The 22,361-nt window shown below is 38.7% G+C and overlaps 1 protein-coding gene across 1 annotated transcript in view; it reads right to left on the bottom strand.

The window, feature by feature from the left end:
• LOC131035853 (cytosolic endo-beta-N-acetylglucosaminidase 1) overlaps positions 1–22,361 on the bottom strand; it is a 219,624-nt gene that overhangs the window by 76,732 nt on the left and 120,531 nt on the right. The window contains exon 8 of the mRNA XM_057967598.2: positions 22,181–22,261. Coding sequence (XP_057823581.2) covers positions 22,181–22,261 — 81 coding nt within the window. The remainder of the gene's footprint in view (positions 1–22,180; positions 22,262–22,361) is intronic.

The following is a 22,361-nucleotide window of genomic DNA, read 5'->3' as shown; positions in this document are numbered from 1 at the left end:
CCAAGGAATTACAACTCTACTGAGATTGATGCGATCTTCTAAGGTGATTATTGATTTTCAAATCATCAAGAATCATAGACACTACCATAAAGGTACATATCAATAGTTCAATGATGATTGAAGGTTTAAGTAATCCAAATATCTCCAGTTGACCACGCAAGGCGTTCTTACAATCAGTAAGAAGCTAGTGGTTTGGAACATGAATCTCACCAAAGATCAAGCTCAACACTTAGTCCTTCAAATTTAAATACTACTTCGACCAAGAATGATTCAAGAAAGTAAGCAACCATGAAAGTAGCCACAAGATTTGCAATAAAACACCATAACTTCAATATTTTATTGATCTCAAAGCCAAAATAGACAACAATTGCTTGAAATTCTCTCTTCAAAACTCAGTCTTGCTACAAAATAACTTTCTTCTCTCCAAAAGCTCTAATTCTATTCTGCTAATCTCTATCTATATTCTAATTACAAAATGAAAATGAATGAGGGTATATATAGCATCCTCAATTACAATGAACGGCCCAGATCAAAAGAAGATCAACGGCTGAGATTTTGACACCTAAACCCTAATTAGGGTTTTATTACAAAAAGTTCCCCTTTTATTGAACAATATTAAATGCATAGCCAAATATTTAATTGGCACAAAAATCTAGGAAACATAGACCAATGATAATTAAGGTGCCACATCATCTATAACAACCTCTCTTCTAGAACCTTGTTCCCTTTCCAATGCTCCTTCTTAGCATATGCAATGAATCTAGACACGATTCCCTCAATCTCAGCAATAGGAATCTCTGGAAGATTCCTCATTCGTTCCTCCAAGTGAATGACCTGATCAAAAGCCTTGAGAAGAGCTGCATCCCATCTGGGCTCGAGTTCTTTGATTTTTTCAATCAGGAGCATAGTAGCGAACATTTGATCTCTTTGCTCATCTGTCATAACATTCTCATCTTTGCAAAAGATGACCTTGACCTTCTCCTCCAACTCTTGAAGATTCACATCTGTCTCATCTTCAATCCTCCTGCCAAGAATAGAACATAACACCTCAAACACCTTGTTCTGAATTGGATGGATGACCTCCTCAACTTGATTGCATTTCATACTAATGTCTTCGAAAAGAACTTCCTTCATCTGAAGTAGAGTTGACCACTGGAGCAAATTATGAGCTCCTCCCTCCATTATCTTTTCTTGTGCTAAAATCTTCCTTGGTGTTTGCCTGATTACTTGCAGAACAGGAATGATAACATCTCTAGTGTGGGCAAAGGCGGCTACTGTTATCATTAGGTTGTGAATGATCTCAAGGACCTGGATAGCTCGATGGGTAGTCTGCATCATTCTCGTTGCGAACTCAATGGCAACGGTATGGGATTTGTCAATCCAAGAGCTCATAAGCTGGACCAAGCTCTTAACTCTTTCTGCCTCACTGTTGTGCGAATCGCACACCCATCCCTGTCTTGGACAGGGACCCCCCAGTTTGTGCCTTTCTGTCCTAATCCTGAAATTTGGTTAAGTCTGGAATGTCCTGATCCTGAAATTTGGCTAACTCTGAAAACTGAGGAAACCTCCAAAAACTAGAATTTGCAATATAACTCCTGGAGGGCCGAAACCACTCTCAAACATCCTGAAAGTATATATGGAATATAACTTAAAGTATAAGAAAGGAGAAAGACATATGACAAAATCGCGAAATGTTTAAAACACGCCCCAGGTCCGAAGTTTAAATCGTGAAACGTTTTAAAACAAGATAGTGCTTTGCTCCGAAAAGTCACTTAAGTTCTTTTCGGACCCCTGCGTTTAAAGTGAATCGCGAATGTTTAAAACACACCCTAGGTCCGAAGTTTAAAACGCAAAACGCCTCCGCCCCCCGAAATCACTTAAAACCTTATTTTCGGACCCCAGGTCCGAGGTTTTTCAAAAGGGCGAAATGTTTTTTTTTTAAAAAAGGACGCACTAGGTCTGAAAGTCCGAAAAGGCACTTAGATCCATTTTCGGACCCCCGAAGAAAAGTTTAAAGTGCGAAATCTTTTAAAAGCGCCTCCAGCTCCGAAAGCGTGAAAGTCCATTTTCGGACCCCTGGGAAAGGTAAAACGTGAAGTCCCATTTTCGAACCCTAGGGGCGAAATGTTTGAAAATCGCAATTTTTGCAAAATATATGTAAGCTCCGAAATTTGCAAAAGGATGGCAAAGGTCCGAAATTCGCCTTAAGTCCTCAAACTTCGGACCCATGAGCCAAAAGTGAAAGGTTTTGAAAATTCAAAAGTTCAAATGCTCCAAATTTGCAAAAACGCCAAAGGGTCCGAAGTTTTTGCAAATTTCAAAGGTGCCCTCCGTTCTCCGAAATTTACCAGAAAAGCATGAGAGTTAGAGTTTTAAAATCTGCAGAAGTTCTCCAAACCTCCAGAATCACACCATAAGCCCATTTAAAACACCCAAGACTCCAAAGGTAAAAACACGTAGAAGTAAATCGCCCGAACACCATCAAAACCAAGGATCAGATTTCACAATCGAAGAGAAGGAGAAGCATTTTCAAGATACATCCCACAAAGAGCTTCTCAAGCCAGACGTCGTAATTAAATTTAATGTTTGTTAAAATTAAATTATTTAATTTTTTCAAATTAATTTAATGAAATGAAATTGGTTGATCGCAGGACGTCATCAAAGAACTAGGAGAAAAACTTGAAACGCAAATCAAGGAAGGATCGCAATTCAAGGCCAGGCGTTGAAGATTGGAAAAGAAAGATACAGGAGCGCAAGAGCAACCGAGCATTGGGAACCGCGTCATTGAACAAAGATGAAGTCCACCGGCGAAATTGGAGGCAAAAGGCAAAAGAACACTCTGAATGCTGCAAGTTTATGCATTCTCAGAAGGCACACAGTTGGATTTAAATCCAAAAATTCAGTCTTAAAGCTGAAATTGCTTTATTGTAAACTGCCTATGGGTCCCGTGCAAGATATTTTTGTGGATAACTATTCCCAACCACCAAGAAGATTGGATAGACCTGAATTAAACCCAAATAGTGGCAGGTAGTTGAGATAGTTGCTAGTTGGATAACTGAGAATTAATTCGGCATTGGTCAAGGCTGTTAGCTTCTGGAAGACAGATCAGGACCCTTGGATGCAGTCCATCCTGGCCTCTGATTCAAAATTGTAATATCTATAAAAGGCAGAGGCCTTTCTTCTGTAAAGAGTTAGATTGTTAGAGATTGAGGGATTGTTAGATAGTGAGATGGTTAGATAGTTAGATTTTAGAGTTAGAATAGGTTAGATCTTAGCAGTAGCATAGAGATGCTGCAGAAATTGTTGTAATAGGCAGTTGAAATCAATATATAAACATTGATTTGGTGTTTATTGTCTTGTTTTCATCTTGTTTGCATGGTTTTTTTCAGCATTTTAGATAGATCTTTCTATTTTGGGTGTGCAGGTATTTGATAGATTCGGGCTCATACCACTGAGGATATGCTGATTGTGTATCCTTTTGTGTGGTTAACCTGAGCCTTCGATTGTGCTTAGTTCAATTGCAGGTGTCCATCTGAGCTGCACCAAAATTGGGTGCTTAGCCGTGCATCTCCAATCTGAAAATCTTCCAAGTTCCTTTGAAGATTGCACCATTCCTGCAAGGTTGTGAGCCATTCTGGCCAAGCAGGAATTGGTTATGTTGAATCTGTCTACCCACATACCCGTGTTGTTAGTTTTAGATCTCCTAAACCTTTCCTTTTGCTCTTTATTGCGTAATTCGAGAATCACAGCAGACTAGCTTGTTGCACATCGTAAGTCCCCTTGTGTTTCCAGCATAAACACATCAAGCCACTGAGAGATCCCGTAGTCAAGACCTGACAAAAGAAACCTTGAGGTAGTCTCCTTTGATCAAACTTAGAAAACAGCATTAGAGACTTCCTTATCTCAAGAGAGAGTAGGATAATCAGTCGGCTATTCTATTCTGCGTTGGCCGTATGGAGTTTGCAGCAATGCGATTTCATCCACGTCAACACTCACCAACTGATTCAAGGGGAAGTGCTTGCACAGGAGGTACTGCTGGATCCTGACGTCCCAAAGGCTGATTGAGATGGCTAAAGTAGCCTCTCCAAGCACCGACCTCTCGCTCAAGCTTTCTATTCTTTTCCATTTCTTCTTTAAGCTTGTCTTTAAGTGCTTCAAACGAATCGGTGGCCTCATCCAGTGTCTGCTCGGCTGTGAGTGGACCAAGCTCAAATGTTTCTACATCATACAGTTCTGCAAGGATTTCACCTTCATACTTGTCCACTACTGGTGTAGCTATCTGCAACTTCCTGGACCCTGTCTCATCTCTGATCATCTTGGACATTTTGGTGGCCTTCTTCCTTTCTGTTACTCCCTGAGAATTTCCAACAAGGCTTTCTAAATCAATCACATTATCTTCGTCTTCGATCACAATCACCCTTGTTAGCCTCTCCTTTAACCAATCTGGAATGGCGGACCTTGTCTCTCTGACTTGTATCTCTTTAGGCACTAATCCCTCTTCTCGGAGAGGAGATGTCACTTCATCACCATTCTTGTCTTCATGTAGCTCATTGACTTGGGGAGATTGACTTGATGAATGTTGAGGTGCTTGCCTTTCTTCATGTTTATCATTCTGGACCATTGATTCCATAGATTCCTCAACTTCAAGTACCCTCTTCTCTTGTCCTTGACATGTCCTTTTTTCATGTCGGGAAGATGTGCCAGATGAGTGATCTCGATGGGCCTCTTGCTTCTTCTTGGAGGGTTCCCTTTTCTCAAGTCTTTCTTTCCTCTTCGCGCTTCTAGGATGAGGATTGCCTTCACTTATGCATCTAGAGTGAGGATTGTCTTCATTTGTGCTCCTAGGATGAGGATTGCCTTCGCTTGTGCTTGCTCCTCCTTCCCCTGGCCTTTCCTCCAAAATAAAAGTCATAGGTATGTTCTGTTCTCTCAACTTTTGATGTTGCACATCAACCCATCTGCGAGTACAAGACAAAACTGGAGCCATCAAAGCTTTTAAGTCAAAACCCTTAGGTTCATTCCAATCTATCTTTACTGCTTTGTCTTCTCGGTCATAAGATGATTGGAGATGTCTGCCACTGTCCTGAGCTTGATCAGCCACTCTGTAAACTTTGCATTTCCTGATGAGATCCAAAGGTATCCTGGAATGCATCTTCCTTTTCACTTCTAAATCATCTGAGAGATTCATCAAAAAGTCCTCTATCTGAAATTCATGCTTGTACTTTCTACCAACTGTTTCTTCTATATACCCATAAGGATCAAAGTTCTCTCTCAAGGCAAAGAACGAAAATGAATATAAGGCCAATTCTTTCTCTGCATCATCCATGGCTAGAGCATTAGGACATACCTCAACTGAATTCCCTAGTATGATAGGCACAGGAATTCCATTTCCATGCCTGTGTCTGAATGCCTTTGCATAAGCTGCCAACTGCCTAGTCACCTCCAGTAACACTATTCTGTCTGTCAGATATCTTGGCAACATATATGGAGGTGAAGGACACCCATGAACTCTAATATATGTAAACTTCTGGAATTGGATAAACCAAGCACCATACCTCTTCACAAGCTCTTGTGCATCCTGAGATAGCCGATTGTGAATCCCGCCTTGCAATGTCCTGGTGATGTTCATCGTGAAGGTATCATTAACTAACTTGTAGTTACTTCCAGGTGGGTGATGCAAATGAACATAAGATTCACAAACTCTGACTTCCCCGGGCCCTCTTACGATCACTCCTCTGTGAGGTAGTCCTGCATATTCAAAACTCCTGATCAAGGCATATATGATGTACGAGCTCATGTGGAATGACTTGGTAGCCTTCAGTCTTCTCAACTGCACGTCCAAGCAATGGCTAATAATTCTAGCCCAAAGAATTGTTCCTTTCCCTTGAACTATCACTTGGATGAAGTAGAACATCCACTTCTCAAAATAGAAGGCTTGAGGAGCCCTTGTAACTCGATTGAGTAAAGTTATCAAATCTCTGTACTCCTCCTGGAAGTCAATGCTATGTGGTGTGTTGGGAATCTTGCTCAGGCGAGGATGACTTTTGAGTAACCAATTCTTATTGATGATGCTCAAGCAAGTGTCTGGATCATCTTCGTACATGGATCTAGCTCCTCCCAAGCTTTTGTAAATCATATCTTTATGTTCTGGTAGATGGAGAGCTTCACTGATAGCCTCTTCTGAAAGGTACGCCAAAGTGTTTCCTTCCCTGGACACGATCGATCTTGATTGTGGGTTGTAATGGCGGGCGCACTCGATCATCAGCTCATGGCACTGGACTGCTGGAGGGAAATCGGCCGCTTTGATAATGCCACTTTAAATTATTCTCCTTGCGACAAGTGATGGCTTTCCAATGTAAGGGACCTCTCAAAACTTCTTCACACTGAAGTTTCCCAAGTTGGTATCTCCAATGTTGCTCCATTTTGACACGATCTTGGTCTCCAATTCTTCATTCCTTTGATCTTCCTTCATGAGAGCTGGACGACTAGTGGATGCTCCCGCCTTTGGGGTCGCCATCTTGACACCTACACAACATTTCATAATGAGCAATATACTTTGCAACGTAGAAATATAGACTAGATTTAAGTTTTAAATTTAGGAAACTTTATGATAAATCTTTGAATTATCATTTCCTAAATATAACTATGCAATTGGAAATTCAAAATTCAAAATTTCAACATTAAACTAGGAAGATCTCGCCATACCTCCACTTGAGAACTAATTCTAAGAAATAATGTAAAATTAGGCAAGTTCGCTAGGCAAAATGTGGGTCGAAGTCTTCAAAATGCGCCTCCTCTTTAGTCCTCACGTGCCTCAATTCCACCACCTTTTGGTCTTCAACGCCTTGAGGAAAATTCGCTCCACCTCTAGCCTCTAACAAAGTTCGCTCCTCTTAAATCAAATTTCGCACTCCTTGCTTCTCCAAATCGCACTTGAATGAATGATTAAAATAATGAAAACACACCCCAAATATATAGGCGCTCACCATTGCAATTTCCCATAGGCCGACTTAATAAAAATTATTAAAATGATACCCCAAGCGCTCCATTTTTAAATTTAATTTAATAATAATTAATTTTAAATGCCTTGATAATTGAAAATTTCGATTTCTTAAAGGCTTAAATTAATTATTAAATATCAACGCACCTTTATTAAATGCCAACTTAATTAGAATATTTCAAGGTTTTAGCGAATTTGGCATTTAATACGAGTTTTTTTAAAGTACGTGCTCAAGCATGGGAAAATAGTAGACATGAATAACATCGCTCTGGTCCCTTGGAGAGGGACAGGAGCGCCCATACATTTTAGACCTCGCATTTCTAGTTTTTTACGTTCAAAATCCCATCCTTGACGTTCAAAATGGCACTCTTGCTTGGAATTTTGAGTTTAATTCATGTGACCTTTGGAAGGAGCTTGCTTTAAAACATTTTCGCCCTGGTCCCCTGGTGAGGGACAGGAGCGATCCCACCTTTTGTCCTTGGACTTCATTTTCCAAATTGCCGATTCATGTTTGGGGGTAAATAATGATCATTATTGTTCGTTCTATGCATGCTTAACTTGTTTCTCCAAGGCAACATAGACTCTCCAAAGATATTCGCCTTGGTCCTCCAGTGAAGGACAGGAGCGATTTTTGCATTTGAGCCTAAGACAGTTGATTCTTGGGGTCAATTCCTTGTTCACCATCCTCTTAAAGACATTTCTGACTCTGCACAACCTTGCCTTGACGTGGTCTTGGAAGGAAATGATTGATTTTATAGAAATCGCCCTGGTCCTCCAGTGAAGGACAGGAGCGATTTTTAGCTTATAGCACCATATCAATATCTAATCATCTTCAAGGCATAAAACAATCATCCCTTATTCCATCTTGAGTCTTGGAAATGAAAGTAGCATTCCAAAATGTTAGGCTATTAGGCAAATTTGAAGATTTCGCTCTGGTCCCTTGGTGAGGGACAGGAGCGCCCTAGCCAATTTTCATCAAGTTTTGTGGTCCTTGCAACTTCATTCTTCCTTGAAGCATTTTAAATATCATCGCCATCTCGTGCCTTGGCCTGGATTCGTCCCAATTTGGGGAGGAAGACTTGATAATGTGTTTTTCGCCCTGGTCCCTTGGTGAGGGACAGGAGCGCCTTGGCCATTATGAGCTCACTTGTGTTTTGCTAACTTTCAAAATTATCTTCAATGGACTGATTACGCCTTCCTTCCTTCATCTCAAACTTGAAACTCGCTTTACCTTTGCCAAAAATTTGTCTCTTGAGAAAATCGCTCTGGTCCCTTGGAGAGGGACAGGAGCGCCTATGAAAATCGCTCTGCTCCCTTGGAGAGGGACAGGAGCGCTTTTGTAAATTCAAGCTTGTCTGTCCTTTGCTAGCCTTCCAAATTATCTTCAATGGGCTAATCATGCCTTATTCCATTCATTTCAACCACAAACTTGCCTTGTCTTTTGCAAGAAATTTGCACTTTTTAGAAAATCGCTCTGGACCCTTGGAGAGGGATAGGAGCATCCTTTGAAAATTGCTCTGGTCCCTTGGAGAGGGACAGGAGCGCCTATTGCAACTTGGGTTGATTTTTTTCTTTGCAGGCCACTCAAGTTATATTCAACGAATAAAACATACTTCTTTTGACCTCTTCAAATCGCGAAATCACTTAAATCTTGTGAGGATAATGCAAATTTAGAATTCAAGCTCTGGTCCTTTAGTGAGGGACAGGAGCGATTTTTGTCCTCAAGGCCAAATCATTACAATTTTCATCTCAAATTTCCTTTGCTGGGGAAGATACCATCATTTTATAATCCATGAACGAGAGCCCAAGTCCAAAAGGGGTCCAAGAAGGTGTGTTTGAAGAAAATCGCTCTGGTCCCTTGGTGAGGGACAGGAGCGAATTCATTTTTCTAGACAAAAAGTTCAACCTTCCATTGTTAACGACTAAGTCTGGGTGTTCTATCATGTTGATTTCATCCTTCATTGCATCCTTGATGCTTCAGTTTGATCAACCAAGGCCAAAAATGACCCAAGTAAACCATTTCGCCTTGGTCCTTCACTGAAGGACAGGAGCGAATTCACCTTAAACCTTCAAAACTTGTCATTTTTGAGTCTTCAAAATCTTCAAAATCTTCAAGTCATGTCCTATCACCTCCCCTGGAGACCCTACACAAAACAATTAAAACAAGTCAGTAACCAAGATGCACCAAATATCATTTTTGCCTTGGTCCCTGGGAGAGGGACAGGAGCGATTTTGCCTTTATAAGCCAAAATATCCAAAATTTAGGTCTTCAAATCACTTCATCATGCAAGGTTAGGTCATTTTCAAGGCCAGGATCAGTTATCTTGCTTCCAACATTTGGTCAAAGTTTACCCAAACAAAATGCACAATTCCATCATTAAAATGCTAACACTTAGACCTAACTTGAATTTGCTCTCAAAATCCTGACTGGACCTAACCTGAGACATACTTGACCTCCTAGCAGGCTCATCCTATTTCAAAATTTGCAATCTTCGGGAGGATGCTTAATAATCTTTAAAATTTGACTGGACTTCGGCTTGAAAATATCAAAAAGAAACCCCTAAGGCTTAACCCTAGTCCAGACGACTCACTCACTTACTCAAAACCCTAAAAGCAGAGAGAAGAACAGGCAAAACAGAAGCAAAAAGAGGGGGTCCCCATTTTAATGGGGCGATGTGTGAAATGGTCACACCAGGACCCCAACAACGTTTTGGTTAAGCTTGGCCAGCAGTAGAGACATCATGTCCATCATGGCATTGAATTGTCTCTTCGCCTTCTTATCATGTGCCTCATTCGTTTCTGTACTCTTATCAGCCATTGAATCCACTGAATCTGAAGTATCTAGATCCTTCCCTTTGTTTCTCAATACTTCTAAAAATGTGTCCTCTTCCGGCACTATTGGAATCTGAAACTACTGTCTCTTATGCTCTCTATTGTAGTATTTGACGTCTCTGTCACTCATGGAGACTTCTGAACCCACTGAAACTCACAGGCTGGCAGGAAAACCAGCTCTAATACCACTGTAATATCCCAGTTATTTTTTTTTTTTTTTCAAGCTACAATAAATATCAACAAGAAGTTTACCCGTTAAGGTTAGAAATCATAAACTGAAACATGCAAGCAAAGTAACCCTTCCACTTTCTGATCACCAAGTGCCCAATGTGGGAAGGTGAGAGCATACGGTGTTGAGGGGATCATTAGCTTAACAAACTAAAACACAATGCAATTCTTGGGCAGCAAGCCAGCCCCTTCCGCTTATCCAGCGGGAAAACAAGGAAACTTGGCGGTGAACCAGCCAAGTAAGATACACAAAAATAAGAATCACTCAACCGCAATATTTCAGCGGGAGGACTGCAATTACATAACAACCTCAACTCGGCCGCTTATGCAGCGGGAGGTTCATTACACATAGCTATCACTCGACCACTTATGCAGTGGGAGGACTGAAATCACAATTTTGCTTGATAATAGGCCGCAAGCCAACCTCTTCCACTTTTCAGCAGGGTGAGAATTACAACATAGAACTGGTTAGTACTACTACTACTTAACCTTACAAAGATAGAAGATATGAGAAGAGAGTAATGCAGATTATCACAAAAAGAAGATGAAATTTCTGCTAATATCAATTCTGCAAGCTGGAATTACAAACCAGCAGCCTAGGAAAAATCTAAAAAGCTCATAACTCCCTAAATATTCATCCAAATCACTCCAAACCAGTCCCAAACCCACAATATATCAATTGCAACAACAACCAATCAAAACCAAGATACCAAATACCCCACATTAATTTTGCACGCATCGCAATGCAAAACAGAAACCCACGCTAAGCGTGAGAATTTCGATTTGGTTTAGGAAATTCAAAACTCAATTAAAAATGCTATAAACTCACAAAGTGTATCGCCATTGCTGGGAAGGAAGATAGAGCTGATACCCATAACCATCAATCGTTCCAGTAGAGGGGTGTGATTGAAAATGTACTTCAGCCACAGGCAAACCAGCAAGTCTCCAGAATCGCTCCAACACCAAATGACTATGGCAAGCTCTGAGAATGTAGTAGAATACAGCACATAGCTAGGTACTATGTTTCAAGTACGAAACCGGGGAGCACTAGGGAGATGCACTCCAAAGCCTCAAGTTCTGTCGCCAAACCAACAGCATAACATTACAAATTTTCAAGATGAAGCAAATGGGAGCCCAAGGCTCTTATTTATAACTTCACATCATCAAATCCAAATACAAATTCCTTCAAACTCAACTTCTTTCATTTGCATTTCATTCCACCCCACGTGGACCCCGAGTGGCACCATATTCTTAATTCAACCCTCACGCCAAAAAGCATGGACCCACGATATTCACTTGGCAAACATTAGAGATAAGTCATAAAATAATCTCTCTCTCAATAGTTTCGACATCCCCTTATTAAACATGAAATTCGCCAAATACTTAGGAAATAATAAACATTAATCCCAAATTCAATAAATCAGTAGCAATTAATCAAATTAATTAAATATTAAACCTTAGGATAAGGAAATAATATTTAGTTGTGTCACATATGACTCTCGTACTGATTACTGTCAAAACCAGGATGAAACTGAGCCAGGAAGACCACTGAACTGTTGCAGGATCAGGACCTTGTCCACTGCTAGAAATAGAATTATGCCACATTGACACTTACTAAAAATAGTAAGTAAAGAACTAATGCCCCGAAAAGCATGATCTTCGCGCCCAGTGACAGAGCATGGAGAGCTCAGTAGGATAGTATCGCCAAAATAGCCATTCCCTGACTTACTAAAAATAGTAAGTCCTCGCTTCATCAATCCTAGACCCTCATTCTTCGTTCCACCTAGCCTACGGGTCTCAAGAATAGGCTAATGGACCACTGGAAGGTCGTTAATGAGAAGGGGACATTACACTAAACTTCCTAAGTTTGATCGTTTAAAAACCAACTGCATTCAAGAAGAGTCAAAGTTGATCACTAGAGGAATTGGCGTAAATACCTCTAATGAAGAGATTCAAGACCTAAATTCAAATTCTCACAAGAAGGGGAAGAAAGGCAACTCCAAATGAAGGAAAGGGAAGGACTTCCATGGAAAACACTCATTCAAGAAAAGAAGGGACATGTCTAAAGTACAATGTTATAGATGTGACAAATATGGTCACTTTGCAATGAAGTGTCCACATAGGCCTAAGCCACAAGCCTCACTAGCTGAAGCTAGTAAGGCAAGCTCGGATAAGGACTCTGAAAGACTTCTATTTTACTCAGCCCTCTCAAGCCGAGTATCTACTAGCCTTAATACTTGGGTCATAAACAGTGGAGCATCTCGTCATATAATAGGATTCAGAGAACATCTTGACAGTCTAGTGGAAAATACAAATGATGTCACCATTGGGGATGACTCCAACTACCCTGTCAAAGGAATCAGAACCTGCACAATTCAACTAAATGCTCGAATCTCTCTTCAATTGACAGGCATATTAGTTGTACCAGGTATCAAGACAAATTTGGTTTCCATTTCAGCTCTTGAAGACAAAGGATACCAAATTACCTTCATGGATGGTAAAGTTCTAGCATGGCCTAAGAACTCAAATATAAAGAAAGCTCATGCCATAGGAATTCGACATGGATGCCTATACAAGCTTTGCACTCCTCCTTCTCAAGCCTTAATTAATAAATCCTCTACTACAAATGAAATATGGCATAGAAGATTAGGGCACCTACACTTTCAAGCATTGTCTTCCATAGAGAAAATTGTGACAGGTTTACCTAAACTAGAACAAGCTCATGAAGGAACATGCAAAGAGTGTGCCTTAGGGAAGAATAAAAAGGGCACCTTCCATAGTAGTAAAAATATGGAAGAGGATCATGCATCTGAGATTCAGAAGGAGATACATGAAGATAATAATTACAATGAACCTATGGATCCTATTAACGAAACAAAAGAGTCTACTATAAATCGTAAAAGACCTCTATGCACTAGAAAAATGATTGAGGAAGCAGAAAATTATGCAGCTCCCAAAGGAACATTCAGAGAAAGCAAAAAACCAAATAGATACTCCAGCTATGTTGCTCTTATGAGTGAAATCATCAAGTCTGAACCTTCTAGTGTTGAGGAAGCACTCCAACATCAAGTTTGGAAAGATGCCATGACAAAATAATATCAATCCATACTCAAGAATGATGTCTGAGATATTGTACCTAGACCTAAAGAGAAATCTGTTGTCTCTTCAAAATGGCTCATCAAAATCATACATACAACAGATGGAAGCATTGAAAAATATAAAGCAAGATTTGTTGCCAGAGGGTTCTCACAAAAGGAAGGAATCGGTTATGAAGAAACATTTGCTCCTGTTGCTCGCTACTCATCTGTCAGAACTGCGATTTCTATTGCCGCATCAAAAGGATGGAAGATTCACCAAATGGATGTGAAGATTGCTTTCCTTAATGGCATTATAGAAGAGGAAGTGTACTTAGAACAACCAGAAGGATTTGCGGTTCATGATAATGCTTCTCATGTTTGCAAATTGAAGAAAGCTCTATATGGCCTTAAACAAGCTCCTCGAGCATGGTATGAGAGGATAGACAATAACCTCTCCAAGTTAGGATTCTCCAGAAATGATGCAGATCCTAACCTCTACTTCAAGGTAATAAATGGTGATATGATAATTCTTATTCTTTACATTGATGATTTGTTGATCACAGGAAAAGACCACCTCATCACCAAGTGTAAACAAGATCTTGCATCCAAATTTGATATGAAGGACTTATGTCTCCTTCACTACTTCCTTGGTTTAGAGGTATGGCAGCAAGGTAATTGCATTATCCTAAATCAAGGAAAATATATTATTGACATCTTGAAAAGATTCGGGATGATGGACTGCAAGCCTATGTCTACACCTATGGAGACAAACTTACATAAGCTAAAAGAAGTAGTTGCAGACTCAGAGTTAGCAGATTCTACTGTCTATCGACAAATGATTGGGTCATTGATGTATTTGGTCACCACTAGACCAGATATTTGTGATGTAACAAAAGAACTCGGTTAGTTTATGTGTGAACCCAAACAATTACACTTAGTTGCAGCTAAACACATTATGAGGTACCTGCGAGGCACAATTGGACTTGGCTTGAAGTATGACAATGTAGATCTAAATCTGCATGGATATACTGACTCAGATTCGGCTGGAAGTGTAGTTGATCGTAAAAGTACTCCAAGGTGTTGCTTCAACCTAGGATCAGCCATGATTTCCTGGTGTAGCAGGAACAGTCTTCAGTTGAATAGAGTTCCACCGAAGCTGAGCACGTTGCAGCGTTTATAGGGGCTCAGGAAGCAGTATGGTTAACAAAACTTCTTGTAGGATTGTTTGGACAATCCTTGGATCCCGCAATCATCCATTGTGATAACTAGAGTTGCATAAAGCTTTCAATGAATCCAGTGTTCCACGACAGATCAAAGCACATTGAGATCCCTTACCATTATGTTAGAGACATGGTGACGAGAAATGTTATCCAGCTAAGATATATTAGTACAGATGAACAAGCAACAGACATTCTAACCAAGCCTCTCTACAAAACAAAGGTGGAATACTTTAGAGGTAAGCTTGTTATGATTAAAATGTAATTTTCTTGACATTGAGTCTCAACAATATAATATTATTGTTCTAATATTTAAAAGATAGTTAATGTGTAAACTATTTTGTCATGTGTGTGATTACATGACTTCATGGGCCCCTGTGAACATCTTGAAAGGTGACGATCTTTCAATGATGTACACTTGTTCTTATGGTTACTATTGTAAGGTGACGACTTTACAATAGTTAAACCTTACTATCATGAGGGATATCATGTGACTTGATATCTGTGGACATGTCATGATAGTTCATATCTCTTAAGCAATATTAACTAAGTTGTGAGTAACCAAAATAAGTTATATTACTAAGATATTTTCATGGTGGATATTATGTGAAATAATATCCGTGGATATGCCATGACTGGATATCCTTATGATAGGCATCATGTGAAATAATGCCTGTGCACATATCATAAGGGATATTGTGAGTATGACAAATATCATGTGACTTGATATTCGTGGACATGTCATTACTCCTGATATCACATTGAGGTGATATCTCTCTCACTCATATATGAATCCATTGTGTTTAATTCAGGATAGTAATCATCCTCCCTAGCTAAGAGGGAGTGTTAATGATTTGTTGCTTCGGGCGGATTAGTCCTATCGATAAAATCAAATGCATAAGTGGCCTATCGGCCTTGAGCATTTGATTACTATCTTTTCTTTGTATTTCACTATGATTATTGATTATCATAATACATGATTAATAATAGTAAGATAACTATCATATATATATATTTAATATTGTACATGTATATTATATATACATATATACATGATTGAAATATAACCATTGTTAATCTTGCTAATGATGTAAATCATGCTGTTATTCATACTATTTAATAATAATAATCATGCTGACAATACTTATCGCATTGTTGATAATAATACATACATCGATATTGAGTATCGATATCCATACTAATGATATCGATATCATACTATGCTATCAATGGCAGCATACTATGATACCGATATAATTAATAATGCCTTGATGTAACTACGGTTCGATAATGTGTATCGCACTTAATTATATTGCAATGTGTACCGATGTTAGTCATCGATAATAAACAGCCGATAACAATTCATGGACATGTCTACATAGAGGCATGTCTCTACGCGGACTATGTTCGCGTAGAGACATGTATCCACGCTGTTGTATATAAAAAACCGATTTAATATGAATTGGGAGGTACCGTAATCAATAAGTAGCAACAAGTTACAGCAAAATATATATTTTGGAATCGTTGGATTAAGCATACATCAGCAGCATTATATATACCATTCTGATCTGCATTACAATCTCTTTATATTGTTTACTTCTCCATATCATCAGAATTAAAATACCATAACCTCTAAATCTGATCAAACCTTAACAAAAGTAACCTAGTATTCAAGGCAAAAGAATCCCTTTTATTGTGCATCACCTTGGAGGGGGGGCAAACTGAGATACAAGTTCGAATGGGATCATGGTTCGAGAGGGTACAAGGAATTGTAGAAGGCAATCTCTGTTGGGCTTGGTGTAGAAATGGCTCCAAGCAAACCTTCATATCTCTTTCTCTCCAAGATTATACATAGTATAATTTTAAGCATTTTTGTCTAACTCTAACAATAAGATAAAAATGCATTGGTACTTGTTCTTATGCTTTATATGCAAGATCTACATGCAAGAGTTCGTTTGGTTAACAAGTTGTTGATTGGTAAGTTCAAACCCTATCCCTAAATTGTGTTATTTATGTTTTTAGGTAAAAGTTAGTGCAAATTTGGGAAGGAGATATTATAGCCCCATTGCAAATGGGGAGTGGGTGTCTGCCTTGCCAATTAGGATAATAACTAGACTTGAATCCTTAACTCAGGGATTGGACATGCATTCTAAATAGCTATCATTCGTATGGCTGAGGTTCATTTACTTGTCAACCCAGGGACATATTACTCAAAATGGGCCAACACTGTTTGTGCACTAAGTTCCAGTAAAAGCCATTCTATCCTGCTGCAGCAAATGAAGTTATTGAAACAAACGTACAAAGATGCAATAACTAAATGGCTACGGGAAATCTTAAAACTAAAAGATGATTTAAATGAATAACTGTTATCTATGTTCAAAGCTAGCAAACAGCAACTACACTGTCTTCTTTGGCTGTAGGAACAGTCAATTGCAAGAACAACCACTACAGCAAAAGAAAACTTAATTCAACAATTACACAGGATTACTCACCAAGTGGGCCCCCTTGGATGAGCATACCCAGATTTCAAATGCTTCTATATGCTCAGAATAACATAACTTTATTCATTATCTCCAAAAGCTGTTACAATACATAAAATGTAATGTCCCCACTTTGAAATAAAATTTAATAATAAAATTAAAATATAAAATAATATAATTAAATATGATTAATTAAAAATTAATTAAGTTAATGAAATGTCAAAAGACATGAAAGGAAAAGTTGTGACTCCCTCAACAATGAGATATAAAAGGGAGAAGAGAACCTCATTTGAGAGGGGGAATAATTTGAAAATGAGAGGTGCATATCTTATTTAAATAATAAGTGCAGATCTGATTATGAGAGGTTGTGTCCCTTTCAAAGGGCAGAAATAATGAAGAGTTGCACTCTTTCAAAGGGTGCTAATGGTGAAAGGGCGTGTCTCTTGCCAAAGGGTATACATGATGAAGTGGTGTGACCTCTCCCTCACATTGAGAGATATAAAGGAAAGGAATCAAAGCATCCAATAACATCACCATGGACTGATAAGATCAAAACTCTTATTATGTTACAAGCAGTAACATCTTTGTTCTTAGTGGTATGCATGGGGATGAGCTGAGTTGTTCATTCACATTTTGGCATAAAGTGGTTATATATACTTATGGATAGAAAATCGGAAGAACACCACCATCATTGCCCAGATGGGTGGTTCTATATGCACAAAGTCAGTAAACCAGATCGCATGAATACATGGACTAGTGTCAGGGATGACAGTATATACATAGCAAAGTGACAAAGAACTACAACACAAACCACGACAGTACAGTTGCCATTACAAAATTAGTCATAGGCACAAATTGCATACTCATATGAATGAATGACACCTTCAAAACTGCTAGTATCATTAACTCTATTAGTCATAACATATCCTCAATTGTCAAAATCCGGAAAGTTGATCAAGATAAGTTCCATTATTTGAATTAATCTCAGAATTTTATAGTAAAATATATCTAATTCTGATAAAATTGTATTTATTAATATATTACTATTCTAATTTGTGGTTAGAATGGATGTCTCCGGTTTAAATTAAGGTAAATCCCCAGTGGGGACATTAATAAAACAAGGAAAATACTGCTTAGCTCTGAAAACTCTGTCTAACCTCTACGAAGAGGTTCGGAACTTTATTTATAAGAAGCTTACAACAAACTCTTAACTACCTAGACCACGCCAATGAGAATAGGCAGAAACTTTTATTACAACAAGGAAGAAGTCAACCACAAAGATCGTGGGACTTTTATCATTACACGGCCAGGAATATAGCATGACGAGTTTCACTAGATTGCTGCCTGCTAAAGACAGTCATAAATAAATCTGGAACTGCCTCACTATTCTTTAGCCGCTCCACTCGAACACCATCTCCCTTATTGTCTTTAATGCTCTCAACCACCTTGAAATATCTCTAATGGCTTGCATGAGGTGATCCTACAAATTGTATAGCTTGACCGCTTTTGCAGCTACTTATTTATTCCTGCATCAAGGGTTAGAGCACACAAGCACATACATATCCATTTTCTGTCAACCATAACATTTATGCATCCATACATCAAATTATCATAGTAATTTGCATAGCTTCAGGAATGTATTTGTAGCCAAAACAATACATGGTTCAGCAGGTTCGGTTAATATTCAATATGCACACAGTCAAAATTCTAATATACCCTATGACCTTCACATTGTCTAATTACACAACTTAAATCATGAAAAACATAACAGACATGAACACAAAAAGAGCAATTATTTCAACTCATCAGTGGGGACCCCCTCTTTTCGCTTGGTAGGCTAGTGTCTTGTTCAAGTTTTAGTTTGGCAACTTTTTGCAGTCTTTAGCCTTAGAATGAGAAGATTTTGTTTTGACAAATCCAAGAATGAGTTCGGGATTAAAAGTGAAGGTTTTGAAAGGTGAGTCCTGCTTTAGTTATTGCAATGGGTGGAATTGCAAGGTCCCCTTGCAATTTCGCCCAAGCAATACATTTGACCTTTGTATCCCCCAATGTTGCATTGCAAAGATTGCCAAGTGTGTGAAGTGATGAATTCATGCGTAAGCCCTTGAAAGTTCCACTTTTATACATGAGGGAGTGAAAGTTCAACTTTTATGCATAAGTATGGTGAAAATCTGCTCAACTTCAATTCTTGTTCATGTTGCAACCACTTCAATTCATACATAAGCACTAGTAAATTCTGCCCTTAGTTTACACATGAGCGTAGTGGATTTTTTACCTTTCTTCATTGCACGAATAGTGTGAATTTCTGCCCTTACCTTTGCAATCAATGCATGACCACTTGCAAGATCTGCTCTAGATAATGCATGAGTTGTGTAAATTTATGCCCTTGTAACTTCTTGTAACGCATGAGCACTATGAAATCCCCAAATCTTACACAAGCATGCAACATACTCGAAATATTACATGAGAACCTCAAAACACCAATTTTCTACATGGCAATGATGAAACCACAAGTTTTTACACAGCAAGGATATGATGAGGGCCAAGTTGCAATTTTTACAAGCCAAGGAGAAAGTTCATTATTTAGTGCATAGGGCAATCTGAAGATTTAAGTGTTTGAATCAATATGCAAGAAGTGCATAATCCACTTTTATTTTCCAATATTGTGCCGATTCAAATTAAGAGTATCATATTGGAAATATTGGAGTTGGATTATCGGCAGCGATATCTACCGCATGTGTTGCCGAGAGTAGTATTTACAATGGTGACTCTAATTATCGAAGTACATCAAGAATTGTCGTCCAAGGTTACCACAAGGTAGACTATATTGAAGTCCTTTGTCGTGATTTGTGTACGCATTGGCAGGTTCAAGAAAATAGCTGGATAAAGGCTCTCTAAAGACGAAAAGATTCCTATTGTCTCCAAACTGACAAATACTAGGAGAGCGCATGAATATGGGCACTAGCAATTTAGTTTATGGAAGCACATCCTTCACAGTGGTATGATTGTGACATTTGTTTATTGCATCGATGTTCTTAATCAATGATGCGAATGATTTCAAACATGGACTCTATCCTCTAATCGACTGCTCTGGTATTGGCAACAACTTGGTCTTGTTCAAGCTGAGACTCCTTGAGCCTTAATGATGCATTCTACGCTAATTTGTCCAAGTGCATAATATTACTATTTACTATAATCACCTGAGAAGATATTTTTCTATTGAGACAATATATCAATGTTAGCACATTTCAACGCTAAACATTAACACAATCTCATATCGAATGCATCCATCTATATTTCCTCTGTTGGCTTATTGTTGTTAATAAAGACTTTCAGATTGTATCCCGTGCAAGTATATTTTAGTTTACCATATACTTCATGTTGTATTGCAATATCCATTTTAAATATACTAGCAGATTGATATTTGAGGTGGCTCGAAACTACATGTGATTAAGTGTGAAATTTGAAAAAGCTATTGTATTTCCCTATTATCCTTATTTGGGGATATTTTAGAGTGTTATTTGTACATGGTAATCAAAGAAGCTAAGTGGAGGTATCAATCGCCTCAAATAGCATCTTTCAAGTATTCCTTGTTGTGATGGCAACGAATGTCCAACAACCCCTACTCAAGTAAAACGAGAGATGATAGCCCTTCTTGCAGCAATAGATGAAAAGAAATTGGAAAGGAAGAAGACACAAGAAGCCATTTTTCCTAGTTTATCAAGAAAATTTAAGGTGGATATGCAAGGCATTCTCGGTTCTAGTCATGATCCATACATGTCCCATCCTCATCGATTTCAAGATTAGTCTAGTTTTTTGTGTGTAGAAATGAACCAAGGTCACAACCTTCATTGGAAGCTATTGGGTGGAATAGGGAGGTGCACAAAGAAGTAGATAAGGCTTGTACAAATTTTTTGGTATTATAACAACCTTTTCTTCAACATGGCAAGGATTCCATATTGGGAGAGTTTGGTGACAACATTGACAATTGTAGGGAAAGGGCACAATGCCCTCACTCCAAGAGATTTAAGTGGCAAGTTGCTCAAGGATGCTATTGTAGATGCAAAACAAATTGTTTAAGATGAAAAGAAGCAATGGAGAAAGTATGGATGCTCAATTCTTTCATTAAAATACAAAAAAAATGTCGTCAATAAATGCTTCATGCAAAAAATGGGAATGAATGATTTTGTGAAGCTTTGCCTTGAAGGCTTGATGAGTCCTTGAAATGATTGATTGAAGACAACTTAAGTCTTTCTCTTGCTCAATACAGTTACAAAGTTCTGATGATTATTTGGATAGAGGGTCAGCATGCTTATTTATACTTTTTTTGAGGTTGTGGGATGTGGATGAGTCCCATTAACAATCTAGGGTTAGGGTTAGGTGTTTATATTTCTTTAATAACTATACTTTATTGCTGAACAAAGTTGTGGGGACTTCTTGGGATTTCTGAAATGGGTGGACTCCTAGGATTCCCTTGGCCATCTTGTGGGCAGTGGAGTGTTCCCCAACATCCACCTATTTCTTTATTAAGTATACTTTATTGCTGAACAAGTTATGGGTAATCCTTGGGATTCCTGAAATGGGTGGACTCCTAGGCTTCCCTAGGCTGTCCTGGGGCCAGTGGAGTGTTCCCCAACATCCCCAATAGAGGAGAAGGTCCCAAAGGCATTCCTGCTTCTATGATGACATCTCAGGAATAGCCCTATCTATTGGTGGTAAGGAGGGCGAGAGGAGAGTGCTAGATGGGTGTTTAATCTTCATCCCAAAAATGTGTGCATACCAGAAATTTGTCATTTTCAATGGGAACACATCTTCATAGAACTATGCTTTCAATGGTCATTTCCAAGTTGCATAAATACTGTCCAAATGCCTCTAAGGTCTTCTCAACCACACATCTTGTCCATCCTTGTCAACTTAGACCATGATCAGCCTCATTTTACATTCCCATCAAACATACACTACAAACCTGTCCAAGCCCAGAGATTTCATGCCATAGGTAGAAATCTCTAGACTTTCAAAGTTGCATAAAGGTGTTTCAGTTTACCTTTGCCTTGTTTCTTAACCATCTCTATCAGTCTTGAGCATCCAAAACCTCTTGCAACCCTGCTCCATTGGAATCCACTCAAAAGCTAGCAAAACTATGGTTTACATATATTGTTGAGATCTTTTATATGTTTCATCTATCAATTTAGAGGCATTTGAATCACCTTTCCAGACATGAAAATGTAGAATCAGTTTTTAGTGGCTGTCATGAAACTTGCGTTACAAAATACTCAAAAAGAAAAGTTATCAAAGGTAAGGAATTTGAAATAATAAAAACCATTGAATTGTTCACAATATACATACCTGAAAACTTTGGCAAGAAATGTTGTTCCATGGCTTGTCCAAGGCTTTTTGTCCTTCTATGTAGACTCCCTTTCCATGCCCCTGAATAAGGTAAATTCCAGATCAGAAATGAAAGCATTTCATGCCTGACTCAGGCTATGATTACTATCTTATGTTTCTTATTTTCGACTGAAAAATTAAT

Source organism: Cryptomeria japonica, chromosome 7 (genome assembly GCF_030272615.1).
Source record: "Cryptomeria japonica chromosome 7, Sugi_1.0, whole genome shotgun sequence".
In the NCBI taxonomy this organism is placed as follows: Eukaryota; Viridiplantae; Streptophyta; class Pinopsida; order Cupressales; family Cupressaceae; genus Cryptomeria; species Cryptomeria japonica.
This window is presented reverse-complemented; position numbering and strand designations above follow the sequence as displayed.